We start from the raw sequence: 18,715 nt of genomic DNA on the forward strand, positions 1-18,715 counted from the left end.
ATGTTCCATATAATATCTATAAATAGTTTGTTGGCATAGTACGTTGTGCTTTTAAGACTTTTCTTCCTGTTTCTACAGGTAGTCTGTCTAACTGCCTCCAGCACTGTAAAAAATGTGATAACATTAATATTATACTGATGATGTTTGTGTGTTCACATTAGATTGAGATGACTCTGAGAAGACGGGGTTAAAGGTATAAGATGATGTGTCTTTATCTCAATGGGGAATACACATTGTCCATCTGTCGTCAGTCCCGTCAGTCGGTCCCGGTGTAGTTTCATTTCATTCACACATTTAGATACTTCCTCAAATGCATTTTCCCGTGGTTGTGCCATGCATTGATTTAATTACCAAAACCGGCGGGCCAGTTATGACAGACATATGATATTTTCTCACGGGCTGGATATAATTGTGGCCTTGAGTTTGACACCCGTGCAGTAAACACTGAAACGTGCACATAAATGAGATAAATAACGTAAACGTTTAGTTTATCTAATAAAAGAGAACCTGTTCAATGTGAAAAGTGAGTTGTAAATCTAAAAAAAAAAATCGGGGGGGGGACGGGGGACACAGACAATGGCAGGGGAAACACTGATAGCGCTTTTAGTACTCGGAGACATGATATACTTAAAGCTCAATTTTATTAAATATATGGCTCTCAAGGAAATATATTTAAAAATATTTGGCTTTTATGGCTCTCCCAGCCAAAAAGGTTCCCGACCCCTGCGCTAGCTGAACCCTAACCCCTGGACGGAGATTATATACACAGACTGAAGTACACAGACGGAAAAATAAATAAATAAAGATATACAGAATGAGATGTTGTATGGACAGAGACATAGAGCTAGATATACAGACAGAGGCTGTGGTTATCGTGATTGGATAGTAATTGGATATATTTCGGCGTGGATGTCTGATCGTCACTGCTTTTTCTGTCTGAGACGTTACCAGTCTTGTATGTCATTTTTAGCTGCTTTTTTCTTTTCTTCTGCACTGCAACTCATAAAATATTGATTATTTTTCTTTTATTTCTGTAACTGTTCCTAAGTAAAGCTTGCACATGGGTGCCAGTGCACAAGGCTATTAGACAGCGGGTCTCAGCACTGCTCCAGCCCCAGCTTTCCTCCACTCTTCACACAGACATCCAACATGTGCAACTCTGGTGTAGATAAATGCTGCCTGTTGTCTCCTACGTGTTGGAGAGTCGCTCTTTTGTGCAGATCTCGCTTTTCTGCAGGATGTTGATAATAGACAGAGCAGGCAGCATGGAGCAAGGACAACAGATCCATTGAGACAAGTGGCCGAGGGGACAAAGGACTCATTGGCTTCAGTCATTAACAGTCAAACAGCTAAATATGAGGTCATTCTGATGGCTCGTCCTACACAGTTACACAACAGACCAGTTGGGGGATTTAAAATCCTGTGTCAGGTTGTTAATATCCAACACATATATATTCCAATGAGCTTCTGTCTATCTAACCCGTAAATCACTCACATTTATACAACGTTGGGACCAGAGGACAGATCTTGTGTGTGTTCTTGTAGGTTTACTGCAACCTTCATCTGCACTGTGACTAGACTGGTATAGCAGAGATGGTACTGTAACTGTCTTAATTCTTCTATAGCTTTGGTTTGGTTAGTTGGGAGTGTCTCCTCAGAATGAGAGCTACTGTGTGAAGGCTTGTGTGACAGTAACTCCACATGGAACAGGATGCCATTAGTGGTTTGTAAATGTCATCAGAAGCCAATAGACCAACAAGAATGATGTTCAAGGCAGTCTTTACGACATCTTCTGTGGCTATTAGATATCCAACAAACACTGGATATTTGAGGCGTGTAACAACAAAATTGATATTACACATTTTGAGAAATCTGTTCTTATTTTAGACATTTTCATTAAGGATTCCATAACATTGTTTATTGAGCAGGGACCTTTTACAGTGGAAATATTTAAAACAAAATGAAGTTGTAGTTTTAACAAATACTAACCCATAATGTAAGATTTTCTGTTTAACTCAACTATTAGAACAATGTCGTTCAGCCGCAGCAGTCAGGATTTAAACCTGCTCACAGTACAGTTGTGAGTGAACATCGCTGCAGTCCACAGATGGTTGTGTCCCACAAGGATCAATAGTAGGCCCCAAAGTATTTACATATCGCTATATACATAAATATAAATGTTCCAACATAGCAGTGTCCATATCTATGCTGATGAAACCATCTTGTACATGCCATTGACCCAACCAAGAGTTCTAGATCTTACAGTCTGTGAGACTTTCTGAATAAATAAAACTCAAATAGTATATAACATTGAATTATAAATTGTAAACATTAGTTCAAATTAAATAAGGAACTATAACAACTGTAAATAAATTCATAAAAATATATGAAAGTTGAGATAAGAAAACTGCCTGCCTTTAAAAAGCTCAGAACGAGGATACACTGTATTGAACAATACACTATTTATTGAATTGTAAAGTAGTTGGTCTTATGGCCATACCTGTATTATGAACATCAAATACATTTCTACTTTCTGGTGGACAAACTATTTCTAAACAACTTCATGGACACACCAATGTGATGAGATTAAACTAGCCCTCAATGCAATGCAATGATGGAGCTTAACTCACACTAACGCCACACAAATGCAGGGGGGTGGAGGGCAGAGGGTGGTGCCGAAGGGAATTTTTCTTTAGCAATTCAAATCAGCTGCTACTGTAGAATATGTCAGATATGGGCTGTTTGTGTGAAGCTGTCCTGTGTGTGTGTGTAATGCAAAGACACAGAAGTCTCGTAGAGAAGCCCCCCTACGCTTCTCCGACATTACACTGAACTGGCTGTGTTTGGTTGCAGGGGCGGAACAGTCATTTAATTGTGACATGCAAGTGTGTATCAGTGAGTGTGAATCAGTGTTTGTGTATCGGTGAGTGTGCATCAGTGAGTGTGTATCTATGAGTAATAACAGGCATTATGTATTGAATTACCAGAAAACATGCTATATTGTGTTCATATATTGTCATAAAATGAACTATATCGGGATAGAAGACTTTTGCCATTCCGCTCAGACCTAGTGTCACAACATCATATTTAATATTGATGTGACACTAATACATGTGTGCACCAGTAGATGGTACCAGAGCAGAACACTGGCGCTACAGAGAACCCAATGAAAACATATCAAGTACTCTGAACAATGAAATGACCTCAACGTTGATGTACCAATCAGAGAAATTAATCTTCCTTTTGTTCCTCTGTTTCCTTTTTTTCTCATAGATCCAGAGGGAGAAGGATGTGTTCTGTCCTGAACCCAACACAGTTACAACATGCACAGGTACACTTTTAATGACGGGACAACTTCCTTATTTTTGAAACACACACACACACACACACACACACACACACACACACACACTCAGTATGTGAGGGAATCACTGGATGAATGATTAGATACCTACAGTGAGTATTGTGAAATTATGTTTAATCATCCTCTGAAGCAAACTACGAACCTTCGTACAAAGTATATCTGCCAACAGAACATAAACACTAGGATATACCTTATTAGTTTGGACTCTCCCCACTGTAGATCAATCATCATGTAAACTTTACAATCCACCAACATTAGTTTTAGAATGAATAGAGGCCATTCTATGAAGCCTGGCAGGTGTCAAAACAACTTTGTGCGTACAAATGAATAAAGTGTGTTTATCATTCATGTGTATGTATTAGTAATCAATGAATGGGTTAGCAGGAATAACATAACATACTATAGCAGTGAACTAACAACTCAATTAGAATGGAGGTGTCCTTATTTAAGAAAATGATTATTATTCTCTATCAGGACACTGTAGAGTAATTGTCATATTTTTAGCACGTCGCTCACCACAGATTCTGGTTTCTGGTCATCACGACATCAGAACAATAGTTTAAAAAGATTGACACAAGATTTGTAGGAAGTGTCCCCTAATATTCTGCTTCAGGCATTTTCTGGGGCCATGAAGTGATTAATAATAATGAAAATATAAAAAAGTTAATTTATTATTGCTGCAATTTAAAAGCTGGAAATCAATCAAATTCAGCCATCAACAGTTGTAATGATGTCATTCTAGCAGCACAGTATGAGGAAACCGTGTGACACTGTCTCACATACACACTCACTTCTCTGTGGGTTGGCTGATATGAGGTCAACTTGTCCCGGTGGATTGCAACCAGCACTGCAATAAGCTACTGGCTCACACATGGCACCACATATTCTACTGAAGAACAAGATGTCATATCTTTCCCATAATAACCTCGATCGCTGACCCAGTCCGGTGTTTCCATCTTCTCCTCGTTTTTTTTCCAGACGTTCATCAAGACGGAGAGCAGCATGTGTCGCTGTGTTTGTTGCAAAGTGACAAAGACAGTGTGAAAGTCAGTGTGCAACTGGATGACAGCGTCTTTAAAAAGGTATGACACACACATACACACACAGCCACATGTTGAGATAAACATACATACTGGTGTCAGATGGGTTTTACGTCAGCACAGCAGCTCATAGTTATCACATGTCAGGGTCAGAAATAACAGTGCTGCTGCAGCTTTCTACCTTTGCACTTTTCTGAAATGAACCAGGATGGGAAACTTGGTGGTGTGTTATGCAACAGACAGGAAACACTTTTCCGTCAGCAGCTTGGGAGGAACCAGAGGAAAAGCAGCTGACTGGCTGTTCCACACACTGCATGGACAACAAACCAGGATGTATTGTGGCTCCACAGAGTGTAGATAATGACCACATAGTCCTTCCACTATCTAGGATACAGGAATAATATTAATATAAGAGTCCTACATTCACAGAAGCTGTGAAACATGTGCATGCTATAACAGAGGAATTGGATCGGTGCTGCCCAGTGTGACTCACTTGTTCTGGAAGAGGCCTTTTCCACTCACTGGTCTCATAATCCTGCATGTGGCTGCTCTTTCTCCCAGAACCTTGTCTTACAGGATCCTTTTGAAATCTGACTCCAACACTCAACTTTTGAAACAAACGATGGGATTTGGACAACAATACCCAATGTCCTCACAGGGATAGAGAGATCAAAAGTCCTTACAGGCCTAGTTTTATGAGTAGTTGGGAAGTCCTCGACAGTAATATGAGCATAATTATGATAGAGCCTTCATCTCTTATGAATTCTTGTCCTCTCCAGCCTGCAGACCCTCCCCCCTGTGTTGGACGAACGGACAAAGGGGTTTGTGTCTCCTGGTCCTCCACAGATGAAGCATTGACACAGGGAGCCCTCAGTCCCAGTGAGGGGGCTTTGTCAGTGGGCACACCTGACGCTGCAGCTCCTCGGAGCCCCAGGCTGTCCTGGAAGTCCGAAACAGAGGACCGAGGTAAAGCTCACACTTTGTACTTTCTAACAAGAGCTGCTCTCATTTTTCAACATAATTTATTTATGTTTAATGTCAACATCCAAACCTATAAAGATACAGATTGCTTTTCCCCGCTTTGCAGAATCACACAAGAAGCCCAGTTCACTGTAAACAGCAGTCTGATAGCAGGAAGAAGATACATGTTATTGAGTGATAACAAAATGAGTTTGAACAAATCTTGATATTGACCAGGGATCCACCGGCTTTGGGCATCATATCCGTGTAGAGGATGGAGACCAGTGAGAACAGAGGGCTCACGGCTGCGCTGTAGTCATCGGTCAGCAGCTATACTGACCAGTAGCTGTTACATACATTGAGTCCTCGGCCGCTGTTTAGGGCATTAAACAGAGTTTTTCACGGATGCGCCACAAATAATCCTAATGAAAGCTATTGCTTTTCAAAAGAGTCCCAGTGGATAATAGTTTTGTATTTCTGTTATAAATCCCAGGAGGAGGAAAGGCAGAAGGAAGAGGAGAAGAAGAAGAGAAAAAAGACCAGCTTTCAGAGAGTCCCGCCTCCTCGGCCATGTTACGAGCCTCCATCCGTCCCTTGTCTCCGCTCCGTCGTCACAGCTGGGAGCCGGGCAGGAACAACGCTGCTGCAGATATTGACCTCACACAGCGCAGGTACTGGGTTTCAACTAAATCTGATTATAAGCAGTGTAAAAGGCTTTCTGGGTTAGGATTGTGAAATATCTAGTCCTCATGGCACCTCATAGCGTTGGTCTCGAGTTAGCCTTCAAAGGGCCATCTTTCCCAGAGAGAGTAACCCCAGAGCGTCCCACCCACACCCTTTTAATATGGTGGGAAAAAGTCCCTGATGACCTCTAAACAGCTGCAGCTGTCTCACAACATCTGTGTTTTTTCTTTTCTCTCAGTCTGTTGTCCACTGTTGTAGATATGTATGAAGAAACACACTGCACTCCTCGTCTGTCCACATTCATCAACAAAATAAAATATGCAATACTTTATCCAACTTTCATTTTGGTGGAAAAAGCTCTTCAGTGTGTTTGTGGTGTGGAAGCACTCGTTTTCATTTGTAGGAGTGGAGTCTGCTCTTCCTGATACGCACAGAGCGGATGCACTGAGTGTTGTTCTGTGTACAGCCACAATATCTCCTGTATGAAACACTCGGAGTATAATGTGTCTGTGATCTGTATCTGTTCCACACAGCCAAATACAGAAACTACAGCTAAATACGTTTCTGTATTTGGTTGTGTTTTTCTGAATTTGAGCTCACAGGTCCATTGTAAGGAAGTGACTGTAAAAAATGAGTCAGCAGACTTGGCTCAGAAGCAACTGATCAGGCTCACACGTCACATGTTGGCTTCACAGGGATTTAGTAAAACACAACATTGCAGTTCGTGAAATAGGACTTATTGTCGCTGAGATTGACTTCACCTCCATTCTTTAACTCTTTCAGTTCATCCCTCGCTTTCTTTCCACTAACAGTCCATCTGTCCCTTCTTTCAGCTCGTTGAAGAGTCTGTCAGGAGCGCTGAAGAGAGCCAAGCCCCCCCTCCACAGGAGAAGGTAGCCCTTCATCCGTCACCTGCTTCACCCACACATCACTCTGTTCTTCTTCTTCCTTCTACTGCTGTATGTTGTGTGTTTAAGCCAAAAAGACTGAGCATAGAACACTCACTGTCCACACACACACACACACACACACACACATTACTTCTGCTCTGAATTCAAAAAGGTGTGTGTGTGTGTGTGTGTGTGTGTGTGTGTGTGTGTGTGTGTGTGTGTGTGTGTGTGTGTGTGTGCGTGTGCTACCTACCTTCTATCCTGACAGTCAGACAAACATCTTCCAACTTTATAAACACCCTGCAGTCAAACACATACCAATCCAATAACTGCTCTGTGCATATCACAATTTAAAAACAACTGCCCTTTTTTCTCGTGCTTGTTGTGACGGTGAGTGTAATACGACAACTGAGACCCTGGAGTCTCCAGCTCGGGGAGTTGATATGCTGGTATCTGCTCCACTTATCTGCATGCAGCTGAGGGTTTCATCAACAGCAGGGGTCCAGTAACGCTGACTCTGTTTACACATTTTGTCATGACAAATTGAAATAAACTGTAGCAAGCTTGCACACAACCTTCACCAACACTTCCTTCTGTGCTGCTACACATCCTGTCAGGAGACAAGGCGTCAGTCAGTAATAGTTAAGAAACATCTCTGTCATCATAATACCACCATCATTAATCTCATTCCAGATTTAAAACATCCTTTCATTAATATGTAATCATCTCTCTCTCTCTCTCTCTCTCTCTCTCTCTCTCTCTCTCTCTCTCTCTCTCTCTCTCTCCCTCCTGCACATCTCTCCTCTTTCTTTTTACACCTTCCATCATCCACCCTTCATCCCTCCACCTTTTCCATTTCTCCAGTATGAGTTGGTGTCAATCAAACCTGCGTCGTCCTGATCAGGAGCAAATAGACAGCAGAAGGTAATCAACATAGGTCATTAAAGATAAAGCTTTCCCCAGAGGCCAACACTTTAACTAGAACGTAAACCCTGTCCTGCTCGCACTGCAACATCGTATGAAAGGACAGGATGGTTCAATGCTTGTGTTGTCTTCTTGTCTCCCAGCTACAGCCTGGAGGGTCTGGAGGTGCAGAGGGGAGCGCTGTACGCTCAGTGTCCCAGCCTCAGTGAGCAGGAGGGGAGGACTGCAGGCAGGAGTTCACATCTGGACATCCAGGAGAGAGGCTCTCTGCTGTCCCTCACTGAGGAGGAGCAGGAAGGAGATGCAATCAGCACCCATAGCCAGGTGTGTGTGTGTGTTTTATTTTTATTTTATTCTGAAGGGAATAAAATAATAGTGGAAACTCATCCTTATTTCATTTAGTCAATACAATAACAGTATCATCCCCCCCTGTGTTTCTTAGACATCCCATCATGTGCTGTCGGTGACAAACAGCTGTCCTGCCATGTTCCCTCAACAAACCCTTACCAAATCCATCTCCATGGTTACCATCAGTCAGCGCGATATCGATGGTGAGTGTGACGTCATCCCTTCATCCTGTTAGAGTTGTACTCTTGAACCTGTGCAATAAGATTGTTCTTTTACGTTTCTGCTGCATCCCATCACACCCTTTAGTGAGTGGATTTCCTCGATCAAAGCGACGAATCAGCTTCTCTCTCAGTATCTCCCCACTCCTCCCCAAAAATAGAAGCTTCTTTTCTATTGGCTGTCCCGCCAGTGATGAGGAGGAGGAGGGAGGGAGTAAGTATGATGAATGTAGCTGTAGTCCCGTGTTTCCTCTGAGTGTTTCCTCCTGTAACCCTGTGCTCACTAAAACGTCTTCACCTCCTCCTGGAACTGTAGAATCAGACAGATAGAAAAGACACTTCCTGTTTCCTGGAAGCCATCGGCTTTCTTACCGCTCAAAGTAAAAGCATCAGCTTGTTTGTACATTAGGACATCTGAGAACAGGAGTGTCTCCTCTGTCCATTTGACCTGTCCTGAACGCCTTTAAACGTTTTACAGATGATCAGTATCGCAACTTTTACTTTGGACGTACAGTGTATTAACCCTTTCACTACCTCACCTTCAATGGAAAGCTTTAGATAAAACAATGCGTACACTTGCTTGTCCGGCTGTGTGACCACGAGGATCAGTTTCAGTGTGCAGAGGCCACAATGCAACGTGATGCCACCTGTGAAGGTGCTGTGTTGGCCAATCACATACATGCAAGCTCACATTCCTGGTAGATGGCTTTATAATGACAGTCCATATTCTGGACAAAAGATATTTCCAGGAACATCTTTAACCATAACTCAAACATTCATTGGGGGGAATCTTTACTAGATGATCTAATGTGTGTGGCTGAAAGTAACATACCTTAGATGCAGGTGTGCACAATTCTTTTGAAACTGTCTCAGCTAAAATAAGTTGTGGAGAAATAAAGAAACTTTTTATTATTGTTTTTCACTTTCTTGTGGTGTAAGTTGGGATACAATTATTTGTTATTCCGTTGCATAATAATTGTGCAATTCTTATTTTCTCTTAAGAGTTGATATATTTGAATCTAAAGTTAGATTGGGGATTTACTAATAACATTGAGTCTTTTCAGCAATAACATCCACTTACTGACTGTTCATCAGGGAGGCACAGGAATATATCCAGTGAAACTCTCAATTACAAGCAACTTAAATTTTTTATAAAATACACTAAACCGTGTAAGAATAAAGCTATAAACATACAGTATATAAAATATGTATACCTTATATACTGTAAATCATATGTATCAGTGTAGCAGCTGTGGTGATCACATGCTGTCCTCTTTGCTTCCTGTAGGCTTGAGCCCATTCTGCACTAACCTTGGCTCGCTGGGATACAGGTAAGAAGGGAAACTGATACACTTCGATGATTTGACTGTTGTTAGATTTCACATTTGTTTCATATTTTACAGCTGAAAACAATAACTTTACAAATATTGACACATGCTGTAACTACCTTTAATCAAAATGTCATGTGTTACACAGCTGTGCCGCGAAGAGAAATTATGAGATTGCTCTATGTTGGTGTTACACACTAGAAAAAGTATTCAATTAGATTAAAATGAGCAGACTGTTTGCACACACTTGTCATGTGTGTTGAAGCAGACTGGCTTCATAATGGTGTGGGTGTTTGTCAGTATTTCAGAGGAGGAGCCGGGCCCCCTGCGGAGCGACACTGAAGGAAAAGGAGGACCTAAAATCAGTCGGACATTCAGCTACCTCCGCAGCAAGATGAGCAAGAAAGGCAAGGTGAGAACATCGAGTTAGTGCAGTGTGCACGCACATGCAACTGTTAGTGCAGTGTGCACGCACATGCAACTGTTAGTGCAGTGTGCACGCACATGCAACTGTTAGTGCAGTGTGCACGCACATGCAACTGTTAGTGCAGTGTGCACGCACATGCAACTGTTAGTGCACATGCAACTGTTAGTGCAATGTGCACGCACATGCAACTGTTAGTGCAGTGTGCACGCACATGCAACTGTTGGTGCAGTGTGCACGCACATGCAACTGTTGGTGCAGTGTGCACGCACATGCAACTGTTGGTGCAGTGTGCACGCACATGCAACTGTTAGTGCAGTGTGCACGCACATGCAACTGTTAGTGCACGTGCAACTGTTAGTGCAGTGTGCACGCACATGCAACTGTTAGTGCACGTGCAACTGTTAGTGCAATGTGCACGCACATGCAACTGTTAGTGCACGTGCAACTGTTAGTGCAGTGTGCACGCACATGCAACTGTTGGTGCAGTGTGCACGCACATGCAACTGTTGGTGCAGTGTGAACGCACATGCAACTGTTGGTGCAGTGTGCACGCACATGCAACTGTTGGTGCAGTGTGAACGCACATGCAACTGTTGGTGCAGTGTGGACGCACATGCAACTGTTGGTGCAGTGTGGACGCACATGCAACTGTTGGTGCAGTGTGGACGCACATGCAACTGTTGGTGCAGTGTGTACGCACATGCAACTGTTGGTGCAGTGTGCACGGACATGCAACTGTTAGTGCAGGTCACATCATGCACACCAACACCACAGCAGTGATGTGAGAGCCCTGTAGGACTGAAGCACGCTGCATAACGTGTGTCCGTCTGCACAGAAAGGTGTGGGGGTTCAACACAGATGAACAACTGTGTTACAAAATGTCTGCTTCTTTGATTAAAACAAATTGTAGAAGAATGTACGGAAATTATACAGCCAACAGCGAGCAGAAGACAAGGCTTTGTAGTTGAGCTGCAAGTGAAACTAACAATTATTTTCAGTATTGATGAATGTGACGATTAGTTTTCAATGAATCGTTTCAGCCTTACTTTGTAAGAACCTGATAAAACATTGAGCTGTTACAATCTCTTCGTTTTCTGGGTCCGTTTTGAATAAATGTGTCAACTACAGAATGTGTTTTTTCCAGAAATGATTCAATCTGATGGACACAACATCAAACAAAAGAGTGTATTTAACCACCTCATCATTTCACTCAGAGCTAACTGCGCTGGTCTGAAGTCTGTGTCAGCGGTTTCCCACCACACATTCTTGATAAGTGCCACTTTATGTGTGTGTGTATGTATACACCTGGTGTCTGGACTTTGTATGCATATATGTACATATTAAGGTTAGGTGATAACACAATATAAATAATAGATCTGGGAATATCAGGATAATGTGGCCAGTGTTGCCAATTACTGAGCCTGGAAGGCTTTATGAGTTATTGAAACTAATATGATAGAAAACACCAAACTCGGATATTCACAACATGTTATTTTGTCGATACACATTTATCTGTTTCATTGCTTCCAGGAGAAGGAGAGGAAAGGAGAGAAGGAGCGAGAGAGTAAAGAGAGAGAGAAGAAGAGCACAAACGGTCATCTCTTCATCCCAGTCAGTCAGTGTCCTTCCACAGCCTGCCAGCACTGCACCAAACCTCTGCACAATAAAGACACGTTCCTGTGCAACAGTAAGACTCACTCACATATCTTTCTCCTTCCTTCCTTCTAGTTTTCTTTCCTTCTTTTCTACTCTGTCTCATCTCAACTCTGCCACTCTCTCCTTCCTTCCTCCTTTTATTCCTCCTCCTCTGTGGCCACTTCTTCCTCTTGTAGTCTTTTCCCTTTGAAACTCCTGAAGTCTCCTTTACCACTTTTTACTGATTTTAATAGGAATGTGACATTTCTACCTCTCCTCTCTGAGCTTTTTTCATCAATATGTCTCCGCTCCTCAGCTAAAGTTATCAGACATTAATAATTCTTAATACATAGAATATATGCAGACTTATCCTTTATAGCTGCAGTTCAGTAACTTTAATACAAATAACTTAACTGATCAAACTGTCAAACTAGGCAGCGCTGATCAAATATGAATCAAGTTTCTGCCACAAATGTTTTCAGAAACATATGTCTGTGTTTGGCTTTAAAATGAGTGTCTGCTCCGGCCCGTGGGCGGTGCTTGGGTTTGGCTTGACTGTTTCAAGGTGGCTGTGTGCTTGTGTCTCACCATCATAATGTTTCTTTCACAGACTGTGGATCCCATGTCCATAAATGCTGCAGAGAGAGTCTGTCTGTCTGTACAAAGAACAAAACAAAGGTATGTCTGATACATTTATATTATTTCTATTTAACAGAAAAATACCTTTTTAACAAAAACAAAACAGCATACTGTAAATACAGTTGGTACCTTTGATTTGTTACAGTAGCAGAAGAGCACACACACATGTTTGTATGACAGCTGATCAACATGTGTCTTGAAAAGTCACATGACATACTCTGTTCTGTCAAACATCTAACATGTCCAATACTTTTGAAGTTTCACCTAATGATATCGTGTGTTTGTTTCCAGCAGACATTTCTGGTGCCAGAAGCTGCTCCTGGGTCAGCTGTTAGCATGAGGAGTAAATGTAAGAACATATACACACTAACGAGCCATTTTTGAACATGTTGAGCAACGATGGTGCACCTCCCACACAGCAGGACCTAAACTGACATGAAACTAGTCTTATCAGACATGAGCAGAATGATTGATTAGGTGTTGGCACTCCCTCCACGTGTTGTCTGAGTGTTGGAATAAACCTCAAAGAACATCGACCGTCACCATCATAACTTTCAGTTTTTTGGCTGGACCACCAAAAGCGAGTGCAGCTCTAAAAGCGCTGAGGAAAGAAGGCTGACCATTGGTCGTTGTTACTCTACCCGCATAGCTGGAGATGATATTTTAGTCTTTTTAAATGTTTGTGATGAGTTGGCTTTATATTTGTTGCTGAATTGAAGTTTATTTGCAGTCTATGTTAAGGATGATACGTCAGTTGCTGAGAATTGAAACACAACGACTTTGCTACAGCAAAGTCATAATGGGTCAAGAAACACCAGAGGAGATTTACAAATGTCTCCGTTTCATACTAACAGTATGTGGTCTTCAACTGTAAACACTCCTTAATGCCAGGTGCACTGACAACAAGTCTCCGTTTGCAAAGAGAGGAAATTAAACAGAGAATTGCTCCACGATCACTCTTCACATCTCAGTCTGTTATAAATCTCTGCTATTGTGTATGTTTACATCCAGCTACGTCTTCAGCATCATCTGTGTCATCCACGTCCTCCTTATCGTCACGGGAACGCTGGTCCACAGCAACCACTCCTGATGACCAGCTTCCTGTGATGTTTCCATGGAGACATCCCAGTATCTTCAACCCACACAGCAACCTGGCCAAGAGCATCTCCACCAGCAACATAGCAGGGTGAGAAAACACACACACACACACACTCACACACACACACACACACACACACACACACACACACACACACACACACACACACACACACACACACACACTACTTCTGTACAGTACTTCTGACAGTTGTGTTGTGTCTTTCTCACAGAATAAAGCCACTGTCCTTTGTCGGGAGTTGTGGTGTCTGACTCGCCGTTATGTTGCATCACATGTACATCATACATGTCATATCCTTACCACAGCACAGTGCATATTAAAGAAGAGCAGGGGGAGACTTTAGGTCACTAACCTCATCAGACACAGGTAAATGGGTCAATCAAATAATTAGGTATATATATAACCCCGCACACATCAGACAGTTAAACAAACAACATAATCATATTGAAGCGGAAATGGCTCCAACAACAATATAACTCGATATACTATCACAGGAATGAAGTGAAGTGTTGGAAATGCAAGAAGAGATTATTTGGGTGTGTTTATATTTGCGTTCAAACTGTAGAACAGCCCTTATGTTGTTACCTCAGTGACTTCCTGAAAGTCACTTCTAAGAATTACTTTTCATGCTCTGACATTTCTGCAGTAAGAGCTATGCTTTGCGCCTGTTCGTCTGTTTTCACTTCATTTCTTCCATTTGTAGCAATCAAACTGTTATTTTATTGTCCTGGTCTATCTTTCTATGTTCCCTGTGAAGCAGCTGGAATAAATATTTTAGAACTAAAGGTTGTGTTCATGCTTTTGTTCCCTGTAGGTTAGATGATGTTCCACTGAAAGGCCTGAAGTTTCTGTCCCAGTCCTCCGACTCGCTCCATCAGGGGAGCAAAGTCAATGCCTCCACTGAGTCCCTCACTGATGAAGGTAGCATACACACACACACACGCACACGCACACTCACACTCACACGCACATGCACATGCACACGCACTCCATGTCTCCATCACTTTAGAGGACAATGCATTGACTTACATTCATTTCCTGGAGACTAGCTCCCCAAAAGGAAAGCAAGTCCCCACAATGTATGTAAACAGATGTATGTCCCCACAACATGAGACATACAGGTCTACACGCACACGCACACACACACACACACACACATACACACACACAGACTGGAGAATGTATTTTTGTGTGTCTGACTAATCTGATCAACAGAAAGTTGTGTCTCTGATTTCGACGCAGAATCCTGAATGCACCCTTCTAATTATTTGTGTGTGTGTGTCTGTGTGTCTGTGTGTCTGTGTGTCTGTGTGTGTGAAGGTACTGAGATGATGGACAGTCAGCTGATGGGAGAGTTTGAGTGTGACATTAGAGATCTGGAAGCTGATTCTTGGAGCGGCACAATGGATAAGAAGTTCCTGAAAACATTGAAGAAAGATGAAATCAAGAAACAAGACGTCATCTATGGTAAGTGTGTTGTGAGGAAGACGGGCTTCATGTGTGAATGCTCCTGTCCCATGTATGTGGAGATAAGAGTCCTTTCTCTCCACAGAGTTGTTTCAGACAGAGTTCCACCATGTGAGGACACTGAAGATCATGTCTGAAGTGTACTATAAAGGCCTGCAGAAGGAGCTGCAGCTGGACACTAACACTCTGGACAAGGTGATGATGTGCTGAGGAGCACTTTCACCTGTGGACATACACACTAGCAATATGAATAAGAAAGCATCATGAATATACACACATTAAGGTCTATTGGTCATTCTCCGTAGATTTTCCCTGTTTTGGACAACCTACTGGACACGCACACACATTTCCTCACCCTGCTCCTGGAGAGGAAGAGAGCTTCATCCACTGATGGACAAAACAACAACAGCTTCCTGATCTGCAGCATCGGGGATGTCCTGCTCAACCAGGTGAACATTCAAAAAGAAGCAGAAGAAGAAAACACCATCTGCTGAGTTTGATAGTTGACTCTTGTGATGAATTTAGACCTAAAGGTAGATTGTTGGACAGACTGATCAGAAGATAGAGTTTCAGTGGTGCACTGTACCTGCACAGACAGACAGGTCGGCAGACAGACAGACAGACATACAGGCAGACTCATTTTCTCCTGAGGGGGGCATTAGAGGAAAGGCCAGGGGATTATTTTTCTACAAATTGAAATGAATTTAGCCTTCCTCTTGTTTGAATGTTCAATCAATAAGTATCCATTTCATTGTTTGTCACATGTTGTCATCCAGTGAAATCTAATCTTGCGTGTTCCTTTAATTTAGGTATTACAAAGAGTTCAAATAGAATAGGAATAGTAAAGTAATAGTAAGTATATAGTTGTGTTGTTGTTTTCATCTTTTATATATATATATATATACTTTTTTCAGTACATTGTAGTCAAATGTTGATGTTTACTTTGTTCAGCTTTGTTGTCCTTGTTTTATCTGTATGTTTATTTCTGTGTATATCTATTACCTCGTATATGTACGCACTTAATTGGCCATTAAAGCTTCTGGATTCTGAAAGTGTTTTTAAATTCAGTTTTCAGGCTACAGTGCTGATCGTATGAAGAAGGTTTATGGGAGGTTCTGCAGTCGCCACAGTGAAGCTGTCAATCTCTACAAAGACCTGCACGCCAAAGATAAACGCTTCCAGGCTTTCATCAAGGTCAGCACTCCTCTCACACGCTCCTCTCTATATAGAAATCGACATGTATATATATTTAACTAATCAGGGGATGTTACAGTGCTGTGGTTCATCTGTATGGTATTTGATGTGGATACAATATATAAATATGACCTTGGTGTTTGTGCAGAAAACAATGAGCAGCAGCATTGTGCGGAGGCTCAGTATTCCAGAGTGCATTCTGTTGATCACTCAGAGGATCACCAAATACCCTGTTCTCATCCAGAGGATACTCCAGCACACTAAAGGTAACGATGAACACACGTCCTGTGTCAGTGTCGCTTACAAGGGAATGAATCGTGTGGTTTATTTGGAATCAATGTAAAATCAGTGCAGTGATGGATAATAATTCTATATTTCATGTTACAGTTTGAATATGCAAAGGTTTAAGCCTCCCCACGGAGAACATGTGACTGCCTACTTAATAATTCAGTGAATGATGATGGCGTACCTCTCTGCTCTAACAGACTCCGATGAAGACCACGGCTGTGTCTGTGAAGCTCTGCGCTGTGTGAAGGAGCTGATCACGGCTGTGGACAGTAAAGTGAACGAGCAGGAGAAGAAACAGAGACTGAAAGGGAGTCTACAGGTACGCCGGTCTGACTGTAGGGATCAGCTCCTCAGGGCAGTCCACAACATGACAGTAAAATGTACACAAGTGATTAGAATACTCTCTTCTGGGGAGTCTGACGTAGTCCCCGTAAAAAAAACACTTGACACCCAGTTTATCGTCTGGAGTTCAGTGGTGGATGATGAAGATCATGTGATATGATCAAAAGCTCCAGAACAGCTACAACATACAGCTGGAGCTGTGTAACAAATCCACAATGTGATTTGATTTGAGGTCAAAATCTTATATATTCCTGTCAACTGCTGCATATTTGTAAAAAGAATGGACAGATGACAGAAACAAGGGTTCTATAGTACAGCAATGAAAGAAGTCACACAATCGTTGTTTTCTCAAATACCTGCACAGTCTAATAAGCAAATAAGAGCATGAACGCGTGAGGATAAACATACATTGACAATGCTACACACACTAGCCATCACATGCGTCCCCAGTGTCTCCTTTCTGGATGTGGACATTAATTTTTCTGATTGTTTTCTGTGGTCTCCAGTCGCACTGACAGCAAGTCCATCATGAGGATGAAGAGTGGGCAGATGTTTGCTAGAGAGGACCTGGTCAGAGGGAGGAGGCTGCTCCATGACGGAGCGCTGCAGCTGAAAAACTCTGCTGGACGACTCAAAGGTACACGATGTTTCCAGGCTTCATGCATCTTTAAACACAACGCACGCTTTGCTTTGTTCTGCAGAGAGACAATGACAAAGTGTGTAAAGCAGTGTCTTCAGTCCACTCTGACAGCAGACAGGATGTTGCAATCTTCTTTGTGTCTTTGTGTCGCAGATGTCCAGGCCATGCTCCTGTCTGACGTGTTGGTCTTTCTTCAGGAAAAAGACCAGAAATATGTCTTTGCCTCATTGGTAAGTAGCACGTTGTAAACCCTCCTTTTTATGCCTCTGTGCCGACGCCCGAGGCATCATGTCTCTGGTGGCTTGTCCTGCCGTATGTCCATAAGTCCCTAAATCCGTCCTATTCTCGTGAAAAAGCCATATCTCAGGAATGCCTTAAATATTTTCAAATTTGGCAAAACCTCCACTTTGACTCAAGGATGAAGTGATTAGTGTCATGTGTCTGTAAATGCTTTGATTAATGTTGTGATTGTCTGTAACTGTGCCGCTGCCTATCTTGGCCAGGACTCTCTTGAAATAGAGATGTGTAATCTCAATGAGACATATCCTGGTAAAATAAAGGTTAATAATATAATTAGATTTTTGTGTTCATTTTGTGAGATGCAGTAACTGATTCTGATGTGGAACTCTTTGTCCTCAGGACCAGCGCTCGACAGTCATCTCTTTACAGAGTCTGATAGTCCGAGAAGTGGCTAATGAGGAGCGAGGTCAGGCTTCTTCTTCTTCTTCTTCTTTTGTTGTTTTGTTCAGGCTGGATTTTCAGACATTACGATACAAAGGAACCTGTGATTGTATTGATATGAATCACTGAACTGGGGAAATGATGTCATGTCTCCTGCAGGTCTCTTCCTCATCACAGCTGGTATAGAGAGACCAGAGATGGTGGAGGTGTTGGCCAGCAGCAAGGATGAGCGCAACACATGGAGAGCTATTATACAGGACGCCATGCACTGCATGTGAGGACACACACACACACACACACACACACACACACACACACACACACACACACACACACACACTGTTCTTATTGTTACTGTACCAGAGTTGTTTTAGTGGAGTTTTCTTTAGTACTTATGTTTCTGTGTGAACTGTAGGGCCATGCTCTAAACTGTGTTCTCTGTGGTAGTAGAGCCACTCAGTGTTGATCACTGCACATGTTCAGATATTGTGGGATAACAGCCATGAGCAAACAGTGTGTGACGTAA

At 42.3% G+C, this 18,715-nt stretch overlaps 1 protein-coding gene across 1 annotated transcript in view; it reads left to right on the forward strand.

Annotated features, from left to right (window-relative positions):
* Positions 1–18,467, forward strand: part of LOC115009319 (A-kinase anchor protein 13-like) — a 71,403-nt gene extending 52,936 nt beyond the window's left edge. Inside the window, exons 12-36 of the mRNA XM_029433243.1 lie at positions 3,274–3,331; positions 4,343–4,446; positions 5,184–5,370; positions 5,858–6,035; positions 6,882–6,941; positions 7,803–7,862; positions 8,006–8,186; positions 8,305–8,413; positions 9,717–9,759; positions 10,057–10,168; positions 11,714–11,870; positions 12,429–12,496; positions 12,749–12,806; positions 13,469–13,643; positions 14,392–14,498; positions 14,898–15,044; positions 15,130–15,239; positions 15,350–15,493; positions 16,113–16,238; positions 16,387–16,504; positions 16,724–16,853; positions 17,375–17,505; positions 17,662–17,738; positions 18,148–18,214; positions 18,349–18,467. Of these exons, the coding sequence (XP_029289103.1) occupies positions 3,274–3,331; positions 4,343–4,446; positions 5,184–5,370; positions 5,858–6,035; positions 6,882–6,941; positions 7,803–7,862; positions 8,006–8,186; positions 8,305–8,413; positions 9,717–9,759; positions 10,057–10,168; positions 11,714–11,870; positions 12,429–12,496; positions 12,749–12,806; positions 13,469–13,643; positions 14,392–14,498; positions 14,898–15,044; positions 15,130–15,239; positions 15,350–15,493; positions 16,113–16,238; positions 16,387–16,504; positions 16,724–16,853; positions 17,375–17,505; positions 17,662–17,738; positions 18,148–18,214; positions 18,349–18,467 (2,826 nt within the window). The remainder of the gene's footprint in view (positions 1–3,273; positions 3,332–4,342; positions 4,447–5,183; positions 5,371–5,857; positions 6,036–6,881; positions 6,942–7,802; positions 7,863–8,005; positions 8,187–8,304; positions 8,414–9,716; positions 9,760–10,056; positions 10,169–11,713; positions 11,871–12,428; positions 12,497–12,748; positions 12,807–13,468; positions 13,644–14,391; positions 14,499–14,897; positions 15,045–15,129; positions 15,240–15,349; positions 15,494–16,112; positions 16,239–16,386; positions 16,505–16,723; positions 16,854–17,374; positions 17,506–17,661; positions 17,739–18,147; positions 18,215–18,348) is intronic.
* The last annotated feature ends 248 nt before the right edge of the window (positions 18,468–18,715 follow it).

The sequence above is a fragment of the Cottoperca gobio genome, chromosome 6 (assembly GCF_900634415.1).
Source record: "Cottoperca gobio chromosome 6, fCotGob3.1, whole genome shotgun sequence".
NCBI lineage: Eukaryota > Metazoa > Chordata > Actinopteri > Perciformes > Bovichtidae > Cottoperca > Cottoperca gobio.